At 40.1% G+C, this 24,859-nt stretch overlaps 1 protein-coding gene across 1 annotated transcript in view; it reads right to left on the bottom strand.

Moving 5' to 3' along the window:
• Nucleotides 1–254: 254 nt before the first annotated feature.
• The window catches only part of LOC106917580 (voltage-gated inwardly rectifying potassium channel KCNH7-like), a 60,179-nt gene continuing 35,574 nt past the window's right edge, over nucleotides 255–24,859 (bottom strand). Inside the window, exons 5-16 of the mRNA XM_088014517.1 lie at nucleotides 24,607–24,821; nucleotides 18,280–18,705; nucleotides 14,518–14,749; nucleotides 14,262–14,429; nucleotides 13,954–14,153; nucleotides 9,806–10,058; nucleotides 7,593–7,798; nucleotides 6,441–6,519; nucleotides 4,311–4,598; nucleotides 2,630–2,789; nucleotides 914–1,103; nucleotides 255–717 (exon numbers count right to left, since the gene is read on the bottom strand). Of these exons, the coding sequence (XP_087870643.1) occupies nucleotides 478–717; nucleotides 914–1,103; nucleotides 2,630–2,789; nucleotides 4,311–4,598; nucleotides 6,441–6,519; nucleotides 7,593–7,798; nucleotides 9,806–10,058; nucleotides 13,954–14,153; nucleotides 14,262–14,429; nucleotides 14,518–14,749; nucleotides 18,280–18,705; nucleotides 24,607–24,821 (2,657 nt within the window). The 3' untranslated portion in view covers nucleotides 255–477. The remainder of the gene's footprint in view (nucleotides 718–913; nucleotides 1,104–2,629; nucleotides 2,790–4,310; nucleotides 4,599–6,440; nucleotides 6,520–7,592; nucleotides 7,799–9,805; nucleotides 10,059–13,953; nucleotides 14,154–14,261; nucleotides 14,430–14,517; nucleotides 14,750–18,279; nucleotides 18,706–24,606; nucleotides 24,822–24,859) is intronic.

Raw genomic sequence — 24,859 nt, 5'->3', positions numbered from 1 at the left:
ATTATTTTGCGGTAATGCCTCAGCGAGTTTCAAGTAGCTTTGTTCCCTATGTAGAGGGTATAGATGTAGAAAACTAGCTACGGTATTCTGAGCATGCCGATCACACCTGAACACCTCGGGAGTTGCAGCCTGTGTGAGGAACATGCGACAGAACGGAAAACGTGAGAACGTAGATCATGCATATCTAGAAGTAGCACATTAGGTGCTTTGTGTTGCTGGCAGTGGTCTATTTGAACTATGTACAGGATAGCTGATGATGACTTTACATATGTTTAATAATATAGAGTATAAATACCTCAGTATAAATGGATTTTGTACATCTAGATCAGAGCTGGGGAGGGCTGGGCTTCAGAGATGTTCTCAAAAGGAATGGAAGAAAATCTACAGTTTTTAATCCTTTGCATAATTCAGTCTCTTTCTTAGACCCTGAGTCAAGCTTAAGAGAAGACCTTTAGTCTTGAAGGGTTGTGGGCGGGGCTACTGTCCTGGAAGGCCCGGGTCGGACACTGGCCTGTGAAGTCCCAACGTTCCTGAGCTGCTGGGGACGTCAGGGAGGGAAGCCTGCCGCACCGGCGTGGCCGGACCGCTGCTGCCACTAGTCGTGTGTCTCTGCTCTGGGTAGGGGGCGCTGTCCAGCAGCCCTGCTGGAAGAGTCTGTGTGTGGACAACTGGAGAGGGGTCTTTGGATTTCATAGCAGAGCTCTCTGAGTCGGGGCCCTGAGGAACAGCGCAAAGGTTACTGTTGGAAGCACACTGATTTTTTTTTAGAAAACAAAAGCACCACTTCTGCAGATGTAAACTGAGTGAATACTGAAAAGCTGTGGTAGAAAAATAAAGGCAACACAAAAGTTTTGAGACAAGGTGTAGGACTCTAGCAGTGTGTGTTAACACACACTGTCCCATTCCGGTTTACCTGTGGCAGAGGCGGAGCTGGATCCAGGGTGAGGTCCGTCTGGATGGCCGGTGCCGGCTGGACCCTGATGGGTGGGCTGTGGTACTCGGGGCTGGAGGTGACGGTGCTGTAGGCGGGGGGGCCGGCAGCAGTCTGCCTTTGGAGGAGCTGCAGGATGGCCTGGATGTCTGCAGTCATCTGGGACTCCAGTCTGATCACACATACGATACACACACACACAAATGGTTTTCTGTGGTGAAATCCATCGGTCTGGGTTTCATCAGTCAACTTAATGAGAGTAAACCTGGATGAAAAAACTAATCAACACATCTGTCCTCCTAAATCAAACCTTCTGCAGCTATTTAATTTCTAAACCAAGCCAAACATTAGCAGAGATGATTGCATTAAACTACTTGGCTCTTGCTGTGATCTCATCACTACAGATTATTTATTTACTTTTCTCTTTATTGCTCTGCTGTGCCTGAGCTGGTTGGAGCTTGCGGCTGCAGCAATCAGGATCGTTTCCTCAACATACACTGGTGAGAAATTAAAGGAATGAAAATGAGTATAAACCATCGGTTATACAAGTCGGCTGTCAACACCCACTTAAAACACTAGAGGGAGACACTGAACTTCCAACCTGATACATTACCCTCTGTAATAGAAGTATAGTACCTTTTGTCATGTCCCTGCTACAAACTTTGTATTTTATGACACAAAGTACATGCAAAGAGAACAGACTATGGTGTCAATCTGAATGCCATCTCATTAGTTTGCCAGGTGATTCTTCAGAGGGAGTAAGTGCTGCAAGAACCACACCGATCAGCATCAATATTGTGAATAATGACAGATGAAGAATCATTATGGTTAATGAAAATGGACGACTTTAAGAACGTGGTGTACCTAAAGTTGACATGTTAAAAGCAGAGAGAAAATATCAAGGACAAAAGTGACTTTGGAAAACTGATGTCTAAAAACCCTCCAGCTGCAGCTCATGTGGGTCTGAACAAACCAAAAACTATTTGTTTTCTAACTTGTGACTATGTTCAAGACATGGTCCGTTTGCTCAAACAGTAACAAATAATGGGTTAGTTAAAGCAAACTTTCAACCTGAATATAATTAACAATAAATGTTCATCTTAATGTGCACCTTTTCAGTCATACGATGTAAACAATTTGGTTTATGTTCAGAGCAGCTGCACTTACATTGACAAACTGCAGACTGATGGACTCTCTAAGTACATTTTCTTTGTGAAAGTAATCAGAACCCCTGAATAACTATGTGCTATTTTGTCTATCAGATGAAATTGATCAAAAGTTGTGGTTTTACTGGGAATACTTTTTTAAAGCACTGTAAAGTTTACGTGACATTGCATCAATGGCTGAACAGCTCAGGAAGTTGTTTTCTGGCGCTGTGCGAGTTCGTTGTGACGTAGAAGTCTGCACCTCGTAGCAGCGTTCTATAAATAGCCTCTGCCTGGCTGCTTCCCCCTCATCTGGATCAGAGCAGCAGCCAGGAGCCCCGCAGGCCGCTCACTGTTCCCCCTGCATTAGCCTCCCCTGTCTGGTCTCAAACGTATGTGCAAGTTCTCAGCCAATTAGAGTTTAAATTATGGGCCCCGCTCTGTCAGCTGTAGAGGAAGGTGATGAAAAATAAAAAGGCCTATTACAGGAAATGGAGTCAAACGCAGCAGTGGGCTATCGGGTGAAGATCCTGACGTCTGAACCTGCTCCCACCTGTTCAGGTGCTGCTGCAGCAGATCCAGCCGTTGCTCCACCTCTCCGTAGGTGAGGTCCGTGTCACTGTCGTCCTCCCCGGCCATGTCTCGATTTTGAGCCGACTCCTCAGCCGCTGCCGCGCCGGGATGAGGCTGCACCCAGTCCTCTGCCTTGAGCTCTGGGAGGAGATGGGAGGTTAGTGGAAACCCTGTGCCTGACGGGGGGACGCCAGACATATTGAACTTTTAACATTTTGGCATAGAAAAGAGATTAATTGCACTATTAGGTGAGTTTTGAAAATCAAAATGAACGCCTCATGTTATAGGTTTTTATTTCTCAAAAATATGATAAAGCACAAATCAGTTTTCTCCTATTTCACAATCCCCTGCTGAAGGGAGTAGCATGATGCTGCCACTGTCATGCTTCAGGAAGGGGATGCATGCCACACTCCTTGGACAAAAACGTATTGATCTATCCCATAGAAGGTCAAGAAGAGCAGCACTGTAATGTGACAAACTGCGTAAAAGTTGAAAAAGTATAAATACTTTCTATACATTTTTCAGATTTTTCTCTGAATCTCTCTGCCATACCAAAGAACGTACTCAGCCAGTCGGGCTCTCAGCAGGAGATTTCTTCTGCCTCCTTTCAGAAATGAATGGCTGGAGATTAAATTGACATTCCCTCCCTGGGCTGTAATCAATATCGCTGCTCTCTACCTTGGCAGTAATCCTCTTACAGCTGTAACAGCTGAATTATGGGATATTACTATCAAATCAACGCGCTGACACCGTTTCCTCATCTCGCATGCCGGCGGCGTTACGGCATGCGAGCTGCGGGTTTCTGTGGGCCGACTGAAGGCGGCGACGGCGCTGTTCCGTTTGGAGAAAATGGAGCAGCAGACACAACGTGGTCGCTGTGGGAACGTGGAGAAGTTCTGCCCAGATCCCCCGTTACAAATCAAACTTTACACGTTATTTTGTTCCTTCTGTCCTGTGCATTAGTGAGTTACTGTTCACTTTAACACTAATCATTCTAGAATCATCACATAAGTAAAGTGTGACACTAATTTTTGCTTCTTCCTAGTAAATTGTATAAAGGTAAAGAATTTCTGATTTTATACAAGTTTAATTTGAATAAATATTAACCATATCAGTGCTGGGACTAGATTAAACATTTTTATTGAGTTCATTGCAGGTCTGTAATGAATTTATTAGAAAAGTATATATACTGCTCAAAAAAATAAAGGGAACATTTCACTTTAATTTTGTGTGTGGCTCCAAATCCAGGTCTCCATTGGTTAATAAATTTGATTTCCATTGACGATTTTTGTGTGATTTTGTTGTCAGCACATTCAACTTTGTACAGAACAAAGTATTCAATGAGAATATTTCATTCATTCAGATCTAGGATGTGTTATTTGAGTGTTCCCTTTATTTTTTTGAGCAGTGTGTATAAGCAACATTTTCAATTCAAAAACACTGTTTGCTGCTAAATCAAAAATAAATGGCCATAAACAGTTATGTTTTTTTTTCTGCTGCTACATCATGTTTAGCATAGAGATGCTATTTAGGTTAACTGCTTTTAGCACAATTTAGTCTTTACCAGCGTCCAATCAGATAGTTTTTAAGACAACACTGATTGTCTTTGCTTAAAAACTAGTCACTCTTTACTGTTAAATGAGCCTGAAGGACAGAATCACCTTTATATTCCTGGTTCTGTGTGTTTCCTTCAGCCTGTGCCTCAGGAGCCCCGCTCAGCCCGAGACCCAGGGTGTGGTCCCTAACAACCGGGTAACCAAGCACACCAGAACACAAGGGCCTCTGCTCCTCTTCCTCTACCCTGCCTTCCTCCTCTTCCTCATCCTCATCCTCGTCTTCCTCTCCCTCCTCTGCAGATTCTTTCCTGTCCTCAGCCGGCGAAGAGGCGTAGACGCTGCAGCCCTTCTTGGCATCGCAGTGCGGGGCCGCCGGCTCCTTGTTGTGTGAGCCTGTGGGGAGAAACGGTAATCAGGGAACAGGAAGTTCTACGCTCAGACTTCCTCTGGGATGACAACAGGTGGAGACTGGCTTTGCTTTGGGGGTTAAACTGAGGACAAACAGGTTGAACCTTTTAGCTTTACATCAACTAAATGTCCTCAGAACTCAGGCAATCACGTCACACTTTGTTTTTATATTAAGAAGACAATAAATTATTGTTTTTGAGATTTTATGCAAAAGTTTAAAATAGGGTTAAGTTAATATCTAAGACTTTAAAAAAGAAAAACTATAGATGCTCCCAATCCAATATAACTAAGCTTGAACAATTTGGCAAAGAAGAACGGTTCTAGATTTAGAAAGTGGTAATCAGTAACTTTCATAATCAATGTGAATGTTTTCCCCATGTGTGCTGGTTATAAAACGATCAGTTTGCTCAGTCTGTGCTCTCTGTGGTGGTAAACTCACAGACAGCGGCTGTATTCAGACAGCTTGTAGCCATGGCGACCAGTTAAATTGTTCTGAAGCCGAGCCGAATCCCGAGTGCTGCTGTGTGGACTCATCTTTGTGTACAGGCAGTCAAATTACAGCTGCTCCCATCTTGGGGCTGAGAAGTCGAACGTCTAACAAATTCCTCTGACTCTAATCTTCTGACTGCTGAGAGTCGGCAGAACCGAATGAAGTGATGTCATCAGCAACACCAACACAATAGTGTCACTTAGGAGCGCAGGATCTATTAGTCTTAAAAACTGCTGCTTTGTTTTCAACCAAACGCTAACGGAGACGGAGCTTCGTCAGTCTTCACAGGCGGCCATTTTGAAATGCAGTCAGACTTTACTAAACCTCTTAAAAATGGAGAAATAAGAAATGTCTGGCAGCCATATTGGATTTCTAGGCAAAATGTCAACATTTTGACAGAACAAAACTCAGAAAAATTACTAACAATGGTAATATTTCATTTGAAGTCAAAATCAATACCGCTCTGACTGAAGCTAAATTTGGTAAGGAAAAAAAAAAAAACTACATAGAAAAACACTACACATCTCAGCTATGACACATTCATAGCTTGCGCAGGTTTTACTTTCCCCTGGAATAACTTACAAATGTGAAGATTACAGTGTAATGGATAACAGTAGGTGGAAAACCAGCTGCTTGTTTTAGCTGAGGACAGTCTGGAGTGAGAAAAACTCCACATGATGCCGGTGTTCAGCCAGCCTAGCTCATGTTGCAGCTCTGACCTGCTAACGGGGGAGGTGAGCGGTGTGCTGCGGTGTGCTGCAGGCCTCGGTGTGCTGAACCATTTTTAGGCCCACAGAGGAGCGTCTTTTTTTGACTCGGCTCCACCTGTTCTGGGTGCACAGGTGCAGGGAAATGTCCTTGTTACAACAGATGTCCTGATGATCAACACATGCTTGTGGCCACAAAAAACACCGACTGATGTTTAAACACCCATGTGGTTCTCAAGCCTCTGGAGTAATTCTTCCTAAAGTAAAGTTTGTCAAAGCGAACGTAGCTTGTTGATAACAGCTGTGCAATAGAAGGTCAGAAACTTTATCCTGTGAACTTTGAAGATGAGACTCTGACCTACTGTCTGGGTTCCATGTTGATATTTTGGATGAGTTGAGCTAGCAGAGAAGTTTAGACGTCCAGTTAGAGATCAAGAGACCAGAACAGTGAAAGAACAAGAAAATAAACTCAAAGATCCGTTTAAATCCCAGAGTGTTGATCTATTAGGACGTTTACCACATTTAGTCACATTAGGAGCGCTAACTTCAATTCTGATAATAATATGTTAAGTTTTTTTTTCTAGTAATCTTTGCAGTTATTTTCAGATTTGTAGAATTATTCAGGTTTACCTGTGGAGGATTTCCTCTTGTATGAAACCCGTCTGCGGCTCTTCACGTCCGCCATGTCAGGGTCACTGGGGTAGGTCGTCTGCACAGCAGGGAACATGTGGTCAGGTTCAAACCTTCTGCCCAGCCAAAACTCTCAACTTTTAAAACTTTATTACAATATTTCATGGAAAAACCACGTCGTCAGTGTGCTACGGTGGGAATTCATGCAGAGACCAACACAAAGTACTGCTGGGTCTGTTAGGATACATTATTCTGGACGATAGATTGTTAAAAAAGTTATTGCGAGAATTGACGACATTGTTGTTTTGAGACATCCATCCATCCATTTTCTTTACACCCTTCTCCTTAGAGGGGTCAGGAGGGGTGCTGGTGCCTCTCCAGCTAACGTTCCGTGCGAGAGGCGGGGTCAACCTGGACAGGTCACCAGTCTGTCACAGTGTTTTGAGACAATTTTCAAGTAATTTGGTAAAAAATACAAAACATTTAACATAGAAACAGGAAGACATTTAAACACAAAACAACAAATAAAATGAATTCTTTTTATAAAAAACACATTTTTAAACCTAATCGTTTTTCATTAAAACTCTTGATGAGCCGTATGTCAGCACAACTCAAAGTGCAAATAAAACATTAAAAGTTAAATCTTGTATATCTGTGTCATGAGGAGCTCAGTGTCTTTATCCTGCAGAACGTGGACAGGTTGTGACCTTTTGGGTTTTAAAGTGAGTAACAGGAACTGTGTCCGGTGTCGTTAGGTCACCATGTCTGTCCTGTTTTCACCGTAATCTCACCGTGTTTCTCATGTGTCTGATCTCCTCTTTAAATAAATAACCGAAGACTGCGTGCCAGCTCTCTAGTTAAAAGATAAAACGACACAGTAATGCAGACTAACATGCTCCCTCTTTCTCTGTCTTCCAGTAAAGCAGCAGTGAAAAGAAAAAAGTCCAACTCAGCGAAAACGTTTCCGAAGAGGATGACTGAATTAAGTAAAGAGGGGCTAAGCAGAATTAATCAAGAAAAGCTTTCATTCCAGTCAATGGTCTTTTAAAGTAAAGCAGGATCAGTGGTTTTTACTTCAAAGGCCTCAAATCCCTTTGAATCTCTTCGATCAGACCATCTTCAGGTCGCTGGTTTCACCTTCATGCTGGCTACCTTCGCGTTTTCATCCCGGAGATCAAAGGTCAGCTCCAGGTTGGTGAAGAAGTGGTCAGCGAACTCCGGGTACATGTCGAGCACCTCCAGGATCTCCTCCCTCTGGATGGTGTGCAGGTCACAGTAGCTGAGCGCGCGGACGTCCGCGCACGACTTCCCCGGCTTGGCGAACAGGTGGATCATCTCACCAAAGATGTCGTTTTTACCTGGAGAGCGCGCGGGAGGACAAACGTAAAAGATAAAGAAACACGAGTCAGGACACACTTATCATCACTCCTGGTTGTTGATCACATGAGGAGGAGGGATGTGGTTCAAGTTTTCCGCAGAAACAGCCGTATCTGAAAGAAACCTCACTTTGTAAGTTAGAAAATATGTTCCGATGAGTCTCATTTGTCAGATTAAAATATCTTTTTAAAATAACCTTTAAGCAGGTATTACACAGGCTTTTAATTGAAACCACATTTCTGTTTTTTGTATATGTTTTTTATTGTAGTACTCTAATTTTAAATGTGTTTTCATGAGCTGTTAGCAGCTAAGAGAAAGAAAGTTTTTCAGTCGTCACTCTTTGTCTAAATTCAATTTAATTCACAAATACTTTATTGATCCCAAAAGAAAATATTAAACATTGTTGTAACTCCTTTAATTAAAAAGTTACAAATTAGGTTTTTAAATCCAGTGGTTATTAAAGTAGATCTATGCAATGCTAGTAAATAATGAGAACTTCATGACATTTTAATATAAATATTGATGGTAATCAGACTTTATTCAGGTTATTGATCTGTGTTTGCTATATTGCAACATGGTGAAAGTAACTGGAGAATATAACTAGTTTCAGTATCTGAAAACCTACTGTTTGGTAGTGGAAACCGAATTAGAAAACCAGTTTGGGCACTGGAGGCATTTCATTACAGCTTCAAACTGGGACTACGTTGTGAGGAGAGAGAACTCGTAAAGTGGAATACACCTGCTGGTTTTATGGGATGAGGGGAAAGGAGAGCAAATGAAAAATGCTCTAATTATATCTGGAAGATGTCGATAGCAATTTGTGCTTCGGCTGCAGCTGTGGTCATGCTTGGCATCCCAACATAGAGACAATCTCACACACACACGCACACGCACACACACACACACACACACAAAATATCTCTCGAACCTTTTTATCTTCTGTCATTTTACTTTCATCATCATTTCTTCTTCTTCCTACCTTCTATTTTTATCTGTCTCTATCTGCAGCCTGGCTCTTTTTTCCCTCCATTACCAAACACACTGAATTTCCTGTTACTTTCATTCCATTATGTGTCCGCCCCCACTCTCTTCTGTTCACTTCATCTTGGGGAACTTTACACAAAACGCCAGCGAACCCAGTCGTATCGCAGCGCAACATAGCCATCTGCACTTAGTGCTAAAAAGACGGGAGTTCAAAGCTAAGCAGCCTGCACTGATGGGACCGTCAATTTGTGCTTCTTTTGATGCTTCACAGTGACTCATTAACAAGGCTAATTAAAAACCATGTGCATTTCTACTTTAATTTCTGAATTATGAGTCTGTCTGTGTGGGTGACGCCACTATAACCAGTGATTCAGTTGCAGCAAGCACACTTTGTAACTAATGCAGAGTCATCATGACGGGAAGAAGCAGAGAAATGAGGGGCGAGTTAGATAAGCTGTAAAGGTAACTGGATGTACAGGGTTTGATTTATTCGTGCACAACTTTACAGTTTTTTGGAAAAGATTTTGTAAATTGCATTTTTATTTCTTCTTGTTTCATGATTACACACCAAACATACACAAAAACCCAGAAAAATACTCAAACAAACTGAGTAGTTGGTTTATTTGAGATATGAAATGCTGTTGGTGTTTTTTCAAGTTACGTGGAACTAGTTAGTAATTAGTTAGTAGCCACTTCTTCAAGAAAGCAACCCAGTTACTGTACTGTTTACCTATTTTCAAGAGTAATTCTTCTGTTTCGAATAGATATATAAAAAAAAAACAATGGAGAAAAAAATACAATTGTTGACTTTTAAAAAAGAACATTTCCAAAAGTCAAACATTTTCCACTTTTGAAATTCTGAAAATCCTGTGGTTTTTCTAGAAAACTTTGATTTTTGGGAGGACCTTCACCCATTATTTTTGTTCTATCTACAGTGGCACTGATACTCTGTCATACATCATTAAAAAGTGCTGCCGGGGTTTGAAGATAAAGCATCAACTCACCTAGAATGGCTACCACGATGTCATCTTTCAGGATCTCGATGGAGCCGCGTGACACAAAGTAGAGCGCCGTGAGCACGTCTCCACTGTGGACCAGCGTGTCTCCAGGGGGCGCGTGGGTGGTCTTAAACCTCATGGCCAGGGCGCGGAGGCAGCCCTTGGTGGCCCCGCGGAACGCCTTGCACCCCTGGAGGAGGCTCTTGTTCAGGTGGAGGCAGATATCCGCCTGCAGGCACTCTGGGAAACCCTTCAGCACCTGGGAAGGAGTTAAAGGTCAAAGAACGTGTGAATGGCTGCGGAAGTGTTTTCAAACTGCGACTTTCTTGTGTGATTTTCGTTCAGGCTGATGTTTGCATGTCAATTTGAAAAGTTTTTCCAGAGAAATTTGCTACAGTTGCCACGTGTGTTCTCCCCTTCTTCTCAAAACCTAAACCGCACAGTTATAAAAAACAACAAAACAAAGCAAAAAAAACACAAGCTCCTTCACAGAGTTTTTAGAGAACGTTAGAGCGGACAAGACAGAACATTTACAGATTCATTTAAACGACAGCACAGATTGAATAATGTTCTCTATTTGAAAGTTAAATCTTAACATGTACATGAAAAGAACTAACACTTGAACCCCTACATATTTTATCAAATTACAAACACAAACATTGTGTATTTTATAATGGATTTTATGCGACAGACAAACAAGGTAATGAATAAATGTGAAGTAAACTTGTTTCTTTTTGTTTAATTGTTATCTTCCCAAATGCAAATCTGTAAGATTCTGGTCAGGGTTGACCAAAGAATACTATGCCGGCATATCAGGACCATTGGAGATAAAAAAATAAAGTACGTTTTCATCAAAAATCTTTGAAATTTTCTAGAAAACACAAGGAAACTTCAGAGTTTGAAAAGTTGAACATTTTCTACTTTTGAAACTCAGAAAATTCCCAAAGGCCCATATGTTTTGACTTTTCAATCTTCTCATAGATTTGTGGGATTAATACCAAAATCAGAGGCAAAATTTGGACTTTTCAAATTCAGAAATTTCCACGTTTTCAGAAAGTTTCTGATATTAATCTCAAAATTCCTGTCTGTTCAGGTGGAAAATTACTCTACAAAAAAAAAAATCTGAAATGGCACTAATATCCTCAAGTAGAATACAGTATAATCTTGCCAATTATTTAAAAAACATAGTATTTTAGCCTCTAGACCAGTGTTTTTCAACCACTGTGCTGCGGCACACTAGTGTACCGTGAGTGATCGTCAGGTGTGTCGTGGAAATTATCCAATTTCACCTACTGTATTTTCCGGACTATAAGCCACTACTTTTTTCCTACACTTTGAACATGCGGCTATTCTGTGGATTTTTCTTCAACCACCAGGGGGCGCTTTGGCAGGAAGTGAATCATTGGAAGTCAAAATTGTAAATCAAAGAAGAAAGCGGTATTTTTCATGTAGAACAAGCACATGCTAGCAGCAGGCACGACAGAGAAATGCTTTCAAACTCATATGATGCAGCTTCTAAGTTCAGGAGTATCGATCTGGCAGTACAGAAGGGAAATAAAGCCGCTGCACGTAAACTGGACGTGAACAAAACTGGATTTGGAGACGGAGAACTGCGTCCTTAATATATCCAGCAGTTATTAGGATGCAGCCCTCTGCTGCCCTCTGCTGGGTCCCTATGGGAAACCGAGAGCAGCAGAGATACCAGCTGCCTGTAGCCCGGTGTGGCTTATATATGCAAGTTTCCCGGGAGGAGGGGTTTCAAAAAATGTGAAGGTACGGTTTATAGTATGGTGCGCTCATAGTCCGGAAAATACGGTAATTGGTCTTAAAAGATTTCTTGAAAGCGAATTAATTATCTGCAAATAATGCCATCTTTGAGTGTCTTTGCTGTCGAAGTGAGTAGCAGCGTAATCATGTAACTTTCTTACCACTAGATGGCAGTAGGTACAGAGCATTTTACATTAAAACGAGAATTACTACATTCATGCATCACACACGACAGTGTTGTGGCACTGTTCAAGTGTTCAGGTGTATTTTTGAAGTGGACATGTTAAGTGCAGTTTGAAATAAGAAATGTAAAATATGATAAACATAAATTTTTGTGTTTATTTGATTCCTATTCAAGACACTTTGATAAGAATGGCTATATATGTAATATAGGCGGCTACAGAGTATCTTTGTTTACATTTTTGGATGGTGGTGTGCCTCGTGATTTTTTCAGTTAAAACAATGTACCTTGGCTCAAAAAAGGTTGAAAAACACTGATCTAGAGTCAGTCCCAAAAAGCTGGTAGATGTAGTTCTACAAAGTATTTACTTTATGTTGGTGTAGCACAAAAATCCAAACAATAAATTTGTGTCTGCAATGTAATAAAATCAGAAAAGGTTCAAAGAATATCAATAAAATCACAAATCATCTTAAAAACTCTTCTTAGGAGGTTAGCCTGTAAAATACAGCAGTTTTAGTTTGAATAATATTTTTTTTTTTGCTTTTGCTTTTTTACATGGACTTTTTTACACGGTAACTTATAGTACACTTACCATTTAAAGACAAAACTACAGAGAACACAAAACAACTAATATTCCTCGGACAGCTTGAGCTGACTGTAAATAAGCACCACGTTATCAGACGCTGGAAGGCAAAGGAAAAACAAAAAAACTTCTTGGGGACACGTAAGTGACAGTTCAAATGAGTAAACACAATTCTTCTCTCCGTTGTTTTCACATCTAAAACTCAATGTGCCGGTAAGACGAGCAGCGCAAAAGAAATGTTGCCTCAACTGATTTTCTGGCTCTAACAAACCTTTTGTTGCTCGTTACCAAAAAATATGTATATAAAAGAAAAAAAATAGCTTTGGATTTGAAAAAGAAAGACTGAACAACATTTGGCAAACGCAGGTGCCACCACAGCGTCCACAGCCAAGTGTCCCACAGTGGGAGGGAAACCTGGCAGTGGAAGGCGAGGCAGTGCCCACTCTTCTAGGCATGACTCACTCTGTCTCTGATATCCAATGAATATCATGGGGTTGTGTATGGATACACAGACTTCATGCAGAAAGCACCTCCTTCAGGCCACATGCAAGCCTATCAGTGATAGACTTATTAGTTGGCCTATTTAGGACAATTACTGTTATGGGTGTTTTGTATTTTTTTTACAAAGACATGCTCTGAACAGTGAATTTACAGTGTAAGCTGTGTTTCGACTGTTTCCTACCCAGAACCCCTCTCTCTCAGAACCACTTAAAACCTGCAGCTCTAATCATCTGAAAAGATGGATCGCCTTTTCAGTAACACCAATAACGGATTAAACTCAAACAGAATTAAATGTAGCTAACAGATGTTTATGAAAAGGATAACTGGTTATGATACAAATAGCAGAAGGCTGCTTTACACTTAATAATATCCAATGCAAGGCAGGTTGAGATGATTTTATCTGCATCTCAAAAGATGCAGATAAAACATTATACTCATAGTTTAAAACCTTAAAATATAGCTTTGGTCACTGACAAACTTGTTGTCAGTGACCAATAAATTTGGTACTTGCAGTCGAAACGCACCTTAGGTAATGTGACTGAAGTGACAAAAATATGGCTTTAGTAACGTGCGTATCTGGGGCAACAATGAAAAATACAGCAAATTAAACAAAAAAAAAATATCAAAAAGTACAAAAATACTCGAAGCATTCCACTACAACTGTGATACACATAAGATCTACCACTGAAGGACAGAGAGAAACATGAGGTGAGTTAGCACATGTACCTCCTGCTCTTACCAGAGTGGCGGGGTCAATCCATTTGACATGGCAGACATGGAAAAGACAAACTTGTATAAGTACCGTGAGCATCATCATGATAAGTAAAGCCGAGTTACTGCCTGAATCCAAAGTTTTGTTTCAAATGTGGCTATGACTGAACACTGAGTGGTATAACAAATGAAAACATTATACTATGCCAATGACATTGCAAGGGAACATCACACTGATTTGGTAAGAGCACTGTTCAGGACAGGCTAGTTGACATTCAGCAAAAACTGGGTTCAAAACATCCAACTCACAAATGAAACTGGAGGAGAGAGAGAAGGAACAATGGGAAGCAAAAACAAACTCTTTGTACTTCTCTTTGTAAACGTAACAAACCAAAACACTCCAACTCCTACCATATTCATGTCGATGCCATTGGTGTATGTCCACGCGTGTTGGAAATACTCCTCCAGCCTCTGTCTGAGCGGGTTGGGGATCTGATGGAAGCGGATGAATTCTTTGACTCGCAGCATTTGGAGGTGATAGCGGGCCGTGCCAGAGTACAACCTCTGGATGATGGCAGACACATTCCCAAAGATGCTGGCATACATTAGAGCTGGCAAACGAACCCAAAGTTCAGTGATGAATACCGGTAGGTGCATAAACTGAGGGTTGAATACGCAAGTGAATAAATGAAACTTTAGGAAAAAGCATGGTAACTTACATCCAATGAGCATGACACAGATGGAAAAGATCTTCTCAGAGTTGGTGTTGGGGGAGACGTTCCCAAAGCCCACACTGGTCAGACTACTGAAGGTGAAGTAAAGAGCTGTGACGTACTTATCTTTGATGGAAGGGCCTGAGCTGGGGTCACTGTAGTTATATTTCTTTCCTTACGGAGGAAAAAAAAATGACATCGAGGAGTTTTATTTGATTGTGCATTTTAACTGTGTGGTGAAGGTTGTATTACCAGAAAGTACCTATTGACACGCCGAGATTGTCCAGCCAGCCGATCTTATGCTCCAGGTAAGGCTTTTCCACATTGCCAATTGCATACCAGATGCAGGCCAACCAGTGGGCGATTAGGGCAAATATACACATGAGCAGCATGAGAACAGCGGCACCGTACTCTGAGTAGCGGTCCAGCTTACGAGCAACTCGCACCAGGCGGAGTAAACGGGCCGTCTTTAGCAGGCCGATCAGAGTGGTGGTCTGGAAAAAACAAAGCAAAAGAGACTCAGATATATGGAAAAATAATCAAAAAGTTGATGTTTTCCCCTTTATTGTGTGGTTGTATTGTCTTAATTTCTTTATCTTTATGCTCCCTAGTCTGCTGTATCTTTTTGTAAACAGTGTACAGTCCCAATATCTCTCCTACAATACCAACAAGTCTGAACATTTGAAGGCATTTCTTGCAGTATATTCAGTTTTCTAATTGTGGCCTTTGACTCAAAAAAGGACACTAATGGCACTAAGTATTTATTTTAAAAAATCCAATAAAATACCTTTACATTTGTGGTTGTAATGTGACAAAGTTAAAGGAATGTGTGCACTTTTGCAGAGTGAGAGGAGAAAGACAGGATTTGCTTGCTTTTATTGCAACATTTCTGTTTGTGGGTGTCCTGCTCTGTAACTCCATGCTTCAGCGTACCCCAGCCTGCTTAAATAACAGACAATGTGAACAAAGTGGAGTTGGTTGGGTGGGGGGAGGGGTATACAGTACAGTTATGACACTTCGTCCCAATCTATTAGTGTCATGCAGTTGCAAACACAAAAAGAAAGAAAGCTAATTGTTCCTACCACTCCTTATCACGCCTGACAATTACACTAATATCCTGGGGGAAATCAGTAATCCACCGTCTCCGGCAATAGCAGGGCTTCTTCACATCTATGCTTGTTTAATTACACCTCATGTGCATGCAAGAGTAAATATAACAGATTATTGCAAAAGATTAAAGCGGTCAGTATTACAGACGGATGATTGAATTTCTGTTGGAGTGTTTTTTTTCCTGATAGGTCTGTTACAGAACCTGCATCCGACCAATCTCACCCTGAAATCTCCTCCCTCATCCACTGCATTGCATTCTGCCAGCAGAATCTGCCCTTGGTGCTGACAACTCACTGAGCAGCGAATGAGTCATATAGAAACAGATGAGGCCTAAATTATCTAGTGCACATTATCTGTGAGCATGCACCGCCTTAGGTGTAGCGCAGCTGACGGAGTGACCTGGACAGAAGACGCGGCGCGCATCCACCACATGCAGAGTGTTGGCTGAGAACCTGAGTGTGGTAACTGAAAATCATGTCGGATTTAAGACCAAATCAAATTAGAAATGGAGTAAAATATTTGAAAACCAAGGTCTATTGACATCTTGTTTGTCAAGATTGACTGAAGCTTGTGGTTTCTGTCTACCAGCGTTACAAATGACTGGAGTGACTCTGATTTGAGCATTCAAATCGTCAAGCATTTCGGTGGCAGCATCTTGCAAAATGACATCAGTCAAGTAACCAGATCGCCTCCCTGACATGCGGTTTCACTTTGTTATTTTAACTTTTATAATGCTGCTTCCTGTAACACCCCGAGTGGAAATTAGAGTCATGTAATGCTCTTAATGACCAAGCGTCATCTTATCTGAGAGACATCATAAAACCAGCGTAGCCCAACTGAGCATATCGCTCTCAGGGAGATGGCATAATTTTGTTTCCTGTCAATTTCTAAAGGTGGAGAGGAAGCAACCTGATCTGCCAATAAAATATATAATAACTACTTTGATCCACAGTTGGATATGATGCTTTTTTATAAAGAGTCCAATCATGTTCCACTTAGAGGCTTCCTGTCTCATGATGTTCACATTGTCTATAGAGTGACTTATCAAAAATACTTAGAGTAAAGAGGTTGAAAAGTTAAAGATAGTCAGTAAAGTTTGACGTTTTCTTTACTCAATGATTAGCTTTAGTTTGTCAGTTATTTTAGGTTTCTGGTTATTCAGAGAAGGTAGAGAGAAGACACCGTCTATATGAATCTGTTATTGAAAACATAACAATGGATCAGGAGGTAGCATTGATAGGGAAATAAGGGATGGATGCCGGTGAGTCCTGTAGGGAAATTTATCGCCGCAAAATTTCTTTCCCAATCTGCCAGCCTGCAATGCTAAAAGCCTTTTTTAGACCATCAAAGGCGACCCTGTTAGAAGACGCTTCAAATTATCTTGTCATAGCTGAGCAATAAAACCAAAAACACACAAGAGTCACATGTCACGTGTTGTTTCCAGGCAACAAAAGGTGCATAAAATGTCTAAATATATTTCAAGCTGCTGTATAAAAAGCTGAAAAGCAACATCTTCATGGAGGTGCTATTTTTAGCTGCTGCTGGTGATTGGAGGAGCTAAAAATACATCCCGTCTTGTCATTCTCTGCATTTTGACAGTGTGCTTAGAACACAACGGGAACACACATTCTGTCACTCCACAAGTCACCCAGCATCATCATGCCAGTTGTCGTCGTCTTTTTTGTTTTTTCCCAACACCTTCCACTCACTCCGGCCCCCTGGCTATGGACTCCTGCCAAGGATCACATAGCTAATTGCAAATTATGACTGAGAATCAAATGGTTGACATTTCCTTCTACAAGCAGCAATCGCAATGTGTTCTGTGCTTGAGGGAGAGCCAAAATGTGTGCAGCAGAATCTGGCATTTTAATCAAATGCCTTATTTTGCCTTGACTTGAAAATATAAGCAAGAGATTAAAAAAAACATACTCTTATCAAAGCAGTTTAAGGCTGGAGAAAGATAATAAAAACAGCCTCATTAATGACATTATCTGCAAAGTCATAGCTACGGCTAAAATGAATTATTAGAGTGCCTAAAGTGCTCTTGCCTAAAGTGTTTTCTTTCCTAAATATATATATAAAATTAGTTAAATATGTCAAATTAAAGTTTTTAAATTCTGTTTGTCTGTTACTGTTCTGTCCACCTTTTGCTATCACAGCGTACATTTTACACTTGTGGGACTAATAAAGGATTATGTTATCTTAACTCTGACTCTTATTGTATTTCTAATAATATTGAGGTAAATTAAGTGAAATGCTGATATAATTTTCAGGTTAAATGGCTCAGAACAAAGCATTCATGCCTTTTCCAGTTGATATGCGAGAACCTTAACACTCTTAATTGCTCTCTTACAGTCAGATAATTTGCTGACTCGTCCCCCTCAGACATTCATGAGCAGAATAGTTTCTCTGCTGCAGAGTTGCCAGCAGAAGACGGAGACCTTTTAACTGATTTCTTTGAGGCTCTGCTGTCTGACTCTTGAAAAATATCAGAGGGAAGCAGATTTGACAGCTGAGTGTCAGATTGATTTAGGAGGCTAACTGCTTAAGATTACAGCTCAGAGCCATCAATGTTACAACGAATGAGCCAGGATACATGAAGTAGAAACGTTTGGTGGTCGGTTTAGGCCGGAGGTTAATGTGGACTCCCTTTTCAATGCCTTTTGTGAGCCTGTATCAATAAATTAGTTTACTTTTCTTAATCAATCAATTCATCATGATCAATCTGATTAATCGTTTCAGTGTTTGTAACATCTGTTAATGTGGGTTGTGCTATCATTAATGCATACATCAACTCAGTAAAGGTCATAAGAACTGTGGTTGAGAAAATTGCTGTAAAAATGTAGCGAAAAAACAAAGAGAAAAATCAACATAATCTCTGGTTGTTTACTAACCAGCCTCTGTCTGTTCTCACCTCATCTGACCCTGAGCCGAAGATGAGCAGGTCGAACGGGATGGCCGCCACCATGTCTATGAGGAACCAGCCTTTAAAGTAATGGATGGCAATCTTGGCCGGATGGCTCACCACTTCCTCATTGGAGTTGACGTAAGTGGTTCTGAAGTTTATTAGGATGTCCACAATGAACATAATGTCCACTATGAGGTCGACCACGTTCAGCGGAGAGCAGGAGTAGCCGCACACCCGTCGTTTCTGCTCCTCCAGGTCGTTGAGGAGAAAGGCAGCAGAGTAGGGGGTGAAAATGGCGGTGTAGATGACCAGCAGCAGGATGAGCCAGTCCCACACTGCTTTGAAGGGGCTGTAATGGAGGATGGTCCATTTGTCTATGCGTGGAGTCTGGAGCTTATACTCAGGCAGCACGTCTGCACCCAGAGACAGAACCTGAGGAGATACTATCACTTATCAATTTGTTGCAATGATTTCTTATTAGAGTCAATTGTTTGCACCAGAGTTTCCACAAATATAACAAAACAAAAAAACAAAAAATTGCTGACAAGTAACTGCAAGAGTTTGGACAGAAAAATAAAAGGTTAAAGACATTTCTTCATGAGGAATCTCACGGGGGTATATATGGTGTGCAGGAAAAATGCAAATTAAAAATGATCTGGCAAGCAAAATATTCTAGGCATGATGCTTATATAAATCATCTGTTAAGTAAAAGATTAAAAAATGCTTCGAGTGAGGCGGCTGCAGCTGAAATGTTAACATATTAGACAGACAGAATAAGCTATTCCTGATCCAGCTGCTCCTGAGTAACCGTTATATAAGCATCACATATCTTTCAGTTTCCAGCTGTGCATTGACTTGCAAAAGTACTTATACCATTTCAATCAAGTCAAAAAAATTCCACCTTGAAGATTGTTTTTGTGGGAGTACCTTGGATATCAAAATGTTTTCAGATTTCTTTTTTTACATAAAAATGAGTTTGTAAAAACATGAATAAAAATGAAATGTACACATGTTCTAGATGTTTTAATGATCTTCCAAAAATATGAAAAGACATTTTACTTTCTTTTTGGCAGACTGAGTCACAGAGGCTTTTCAAGGTTTTTTTCAAGTTGTGGCAGAGTATGACGCTGTGGGAGGAACTTTTCTATCCAATAGAATTCAATAGAATTTCTATCCAATATGGTTCAATCTCCAAGAATGGATTAAAAAAACTGAAGTCAGTATTTGTAAATTATTTTTTACAAATTCTGTCTTTTGGTTTCCTCTGTTTGCATAATCTCTTGCTCCAGAAAAAACTTCTCTCTGCAGCTGAGCTATTTCCTGGCTGAGGTCAACACAACAGTGGGTCTTACAAGATTAACCTTTTTATAACAGCAAACATCAACATATTTTATTGCGGTTATATGGGAAAGTACAGCATAATTGTCAGGTAAAATGGAGAGGATCCATGGCTTAAAACATGCTTACAAAAACAATACATTAAAAAAAAGGTCTATATTTTTACTATTCCCCCTTTACTTTGAATAAACTTATGGAAGACGTTTTTCTGATTAGATGAAACTGAACTTTTCGCCCTATGATCAAAATGCCACGGAGCGCAGAAAACTTACTTATAATCAATAAGGCGACTTCTTAAGGCACTGATTTTGTTCAGAAGTGTCAAAGGGAGACGAATATAAATGACATATCTTGTCGCATTTTTTCCTCCAAAATGTTGAAAGTCATTTCCCTTCCACTTCACGGTTATGCACCACTTTGTAGTGGTGTAATGCATTCAATTGCAATACCAGGCATTCAGGTGACAAAATGTGGGAAAGTTCAAGGAGTATCAATATGGTAGCAAGACTCTGTATCTGGAAGGTTGCATGAAAGACAAAGGTGTAATTATCAGACAATATGACCATCTTTGTAGTTGTAATATTTACCCTAGTAACTCCCAACATCAACATGGTCAATTTCACCTGACATTCTCATTTGGTTTGAGGTAATAATTTGCTCAAGTAGGGGAAACAGCTATTCATTTAAGTTTCCTAAGTAATCCTCAGGCATTGACTCCTTCAGCAGTAATTATGGAAGTCCAAGGAAGTATCACAGACAGAGAGGATTGGGACATATGAGGACCAGAAGGACAGAGACACAGTTACTGTGAGTGATAAAGCTGGGAATTGAAACTGAATATATTTGGCATTCATCATCTTCGGATGTTTCCTTATCTTATTCCTGGCCACCTTTATAATCTCAGTGATTATAAAGGCAGAAAGGTCGATGGAGAAGAGGGATGATGTATAGCACCAAGGCAGCTGAAGTGTTATTAACTGAAATGGCCATTAGAAAGTTCTCCATCCTGAGCGCTGGACAGGGTCAAAAGCTATTACCCTCTGTGTGGAATAACCTTTGAAATCAATCAGAAACCAAAGGACAGACGAAGTGAATGTGTTCTATTATTCATCAAACTTCCACTTTATTAAAGATTGGAGTGTAAAATGCCTATTTTGATTGTGATCCAACTCAATGTTTAGCTGCAGGAAAATCTAAGCTAAGGGAAAAAGAAAGGACAGTTTTCCAAGTCCTTCATGATATGAAATGTGAACATCAAAATAATTTGCTCTGTCCGCAAGTACTAAAATCATTTAAGAATCCCTATGTAGTCAGCATTGCTTGAAGGACCAATTTCAGTAGCAATAACTGATTATATTGCTTTCTTATGGAGTATTTTTATGTTTTCAATGTTTATTGGTACTGTTGGACCACTAAACACTGGTTAGTGGTCTAATGATGGAATAATGTAAGGTAAATAAGACCATGTTTATAAGTTTTAATGCCAAAAAAGTTTCCACATTTTTTAGAAAGAGTAATGTTTCATCAGCGTAAGGGCTAATTTCATGAGTCAGACTTGCTGCTTTAATTCCAGTAACATAATTGTTTTGTCAAATTGAAGCTACCAGAAGTTCGATTTGGTGCTTTGTGGTCCATCTAAAATCTTGACACAACAAAAGGAAGTGTGTTCAAATCAAAAGTCCAACTTACTAGTGCAGAAAATGTTCCTCCAAAAAACGTTGCTTCCAATAAAATGAGAGGATTTAAATTTATGTTACAATATTTTCAGCTCAGTCTTGTTTACAAAATGGCTTCCCTGTTCGCATCGAAAAATCTGCTGTCCGACTCAAGAATCTAGAATTATTGACCGCAAAGACTTGTTGCTGAAAAACTACCTCAAATCATGAATCCTCCACCACCAACAGTTACAAAGTCTTTTGCCTGACAATTTTTGCTTAGTTTCCCTTAAGCATGACGCTACACATTCTCACCAAACAGATCTAGTTTGATCCCAAATTGTAAAGGATTAGTTCAAAGGTCTTGTTCATTCAGATTCAAAATTTTGCAAATCTATATCATTTTATTATTTCTTTAAAAAGAAAAGCATGCTAGTGAAGGACGATTCGATCTGTCAATTTTTTTAAAATTAGAAACTAACATTTAGCGGGATAATAGTCTGGAAAGAAGCTCTTCAGGGTGATTTTGGAGTTTGCATATATTTTATTCTTGCAAGTCATCTGTCGGTCTTCAAACTGTTAAAATTTACCTTATCAAGATTCTCAAGTTGATGAGTAGCAAAATTTGCTTCTCCAAGACAATTTCTGCCATCTTCTTATTTTGACATTACTGGAAAATACCCTAACACTTGAGTCCAACAGGAATTACAATTTAGAGTCTGGTAAAGGTCAGATAAGCTTCATTAGCTTCTGTACATTAAACTAAAGATTGAATTCCTTCCAATCAACAATCATTCAAGTCAAATTCAAGACAACATGACAATTCTCTAAAACTCCACTAGCCATCAGTATATATGGAGACATTATCCCTCCGTCTGGTAGAAACCCTGAGAGGAGCCAGATAGTTGGCAGAATTACAGCTCTAGATTAGGGTGTTGTAGCCAATCTTTGTCTAAATAAAATATACCACCTTAATTATTTATTGTACCTAGTTTAGCTATGCTCAAACTCTTGTGGGATAATGAAAAGCTTCTGTTTCTAATTGCTTAAAAAAATGCAAATGAACAACAGCTTTCCCCCCCTTCTTTGGGTCTATTTGGGCTCTTCTGTCAGAAAGACTGTATGATTCTTAGGATTCAAGGATCAGATAAAGCCAAGGAATTTAAAGTTGGACAGCAGTAGGCATCTGAGGTTCATGTGGGCATAAAACATACAAACCGACACGTTCAAAATGTTGGGAAGCATTGTGGGATGCTGCGAGGGCGCTTTCTGTCTTTGCTGACCAGCTTCTTGGGTAAACCCTCCATCTGTCTGTGATAATCAGCAAGGCGGCCAAGGCCAGCAGAGAGCATGTCTGTTCAAAACCTTGATCGTAGCTTCAGATGAACGCGGGAGTCCAGAGTTGGTTTCAAGACATCTGCTGTCTCTTTGTGTTCTTCACAGCATGGGTTCTAGAGAACTGATTATACTCTTAAACTCAAGATGATGGAAACATAGCACCATCTCTCTGATGGTACATCTCCATACCAGAAACAGTGCCTGGCAAAGACATTAACACCCCCTTGAACTTGTCCAAATTCAAATCTCAATCATTTTATTGAGATTTCACATGATAGCCCAAAACAAATTATAATCCATAAGTTTGAAGAGAAGGAAAATGATTGGTTTTCAATCATTTTCTAAATAAATTCATTTGAATTCAGCCATCTTTACAGTAACAACCTGACAAACAATTTAGATTATAGTCTGGAAAATATGATAATTGAAGTAAAAGGTGGCTCTATATGGGAATAAACCAGGAGAATAGAATGCAAAATACATGTCAAACTTAAAAACAAAACAAAACGGTGTATCATTTTCATTTAACTGTAGTATTGAAATCAATTCTCAAACAGTACGATACACCAGGTTGCCCTCTCGTTGCCTCTAGATGTTGTCTATGGCCTCTATCTGAGGTGGTCTGAGTGCAGACAGGGCTCAACTTCTTCTGTCTTCTATCCGTTATACTGGTGATGGATAAAAATGCAAAACTGAGATGGAATTTGTGGTTTGGAGGAAGCTCTGACCTACCCCTTGTAATACATCGCTTTACACTGCTTGGTGTTTGGTCTCAATCCTGCCAGGAACCGAGGTGATGACCTCCGTACGCGACTGTAACTCTAGAAATCTGCCTGAAGCTGTGGATGCTGTCTGGCAGCTGTAAGAGTATCCCAACTTGTTCACTGCAAATGAAAGACACCTCTGCGGTTTTTACATATTAGCCCCCTTAAGTTTCAATTAAGTATCCTCAGACTCAAAGCGGACAGATGAGACTGTGGATTCAATCTGCCCACATCAGATTACCCACTGTAGTCTGGTTTGTTTCCTTCAGCATACTCCGGCTTCTTCCATGTATCTATTGCTTGTGGTAAACTGTAAATGGGACTTCTCATGGCTTTCTTTCAACAATGACTTTCATTTTGTCCTTTAAATGGCCGAACTTGTGTAGTGGAAGTCTAATGGTCTCTATTTACTAATTAGGTGAAGACAAAATCCAGTGGAATCAGAGAAAAGAAAGCTGAATGCAAGTCCATGCTACAATTCTTTAGATTTATTAGTTAAAAAAAAATTAAAAATGAGGCATTTTACCCTCACTTTCTTCAACTATGCAGTACCTTGTGCTGGTCGAGCACAATCCCGATGACACAAACTACTAAAAATAGGGAAGCAAAAAGTATTTACAGTTTGTTAATATATGAAACAGAAAAGAAAGCAAATGTAATTAATTTTGACTTTACTTCATAAGTAACTGAAGTAAAAAATGAAATTCACAGCCAGATTCTGTCATCCTGTGAATTTCAACATCTGTTTTCCAGCCACAAAGTGCCATTTTATATCACAATCAAGACACTATTACCTTCAGTTCTTAGAAAAATGCAGAATATATCAAATATGACTTAGATTAAATTTTACTTCATAATTTCATGCCTTGAAATTAGGCTTCTGTCTCTTTAAGAAACTCTTGCTTTTTCCAACACTCTCGCTTCCAGAAGTCATCACAGCATCGTTCCTCTGTTAACCCTTTAACAATGTTTTTATGGATGGTTGCCATGGGAGATTAAAGGACTTCCCAAATGTGCATAAAAAAATCAAAGTCACACTTTTGATGAGGGAATAACATTATAACATGATGTAAAGTAAAAAAATAAATTAAAAAAATCCATTTTACATAAAAAACAGATTTCAAACTTGTGGTATCATAATGAGACCCACTGTTACTGCTGGCAGAGCTCAAGATTTCACTAAAAAGGAACGTTACCCCCGTTTAAAAAAAAGAAAAAAAGAAAATCCATAACCCTACCTGTGTAACTTTGTCTGTGACATTATGTGTGCGGTCTTTGACTTTTGGGGCAATGATGGTCTTCTCAGAAGAAGGAGGGGAGGGACACTTCTTTTCATTGTTGGCTTCAGAGAAGTTGAGGGTGATGAGGGGGATCTTGTTAATGGTGCTGTACCTGTTGAGGTTGGAGTCGGAGGTGGAGCCCAGCAGGCTGGACTTGATGTGGCTGAGTGGCCCTGAAAGAGAAAGCGATGGGGTGAGGACTGCGCCGATC

This window comes from Poecilia mexicana, unplaced genomic scaffold (genome assembly GCF_051168715.1).
Source record: "Poecilia mexicana isolate PSO_F unplaced genomic scaffold, ASM5116871v1 scaffold_2, whole genome shotgun sequence".
NCBI lineage: Eukaryota > Metazoa > Chordata > Actinopteri > Cyprinodontiformes > Poeciliidae > Poecilia > Poecilia mexicana.
Note: the sequence above shows the minus strand (reverse complement) of the source record. Positions and strands in the feature narration are given on the sequence as shown.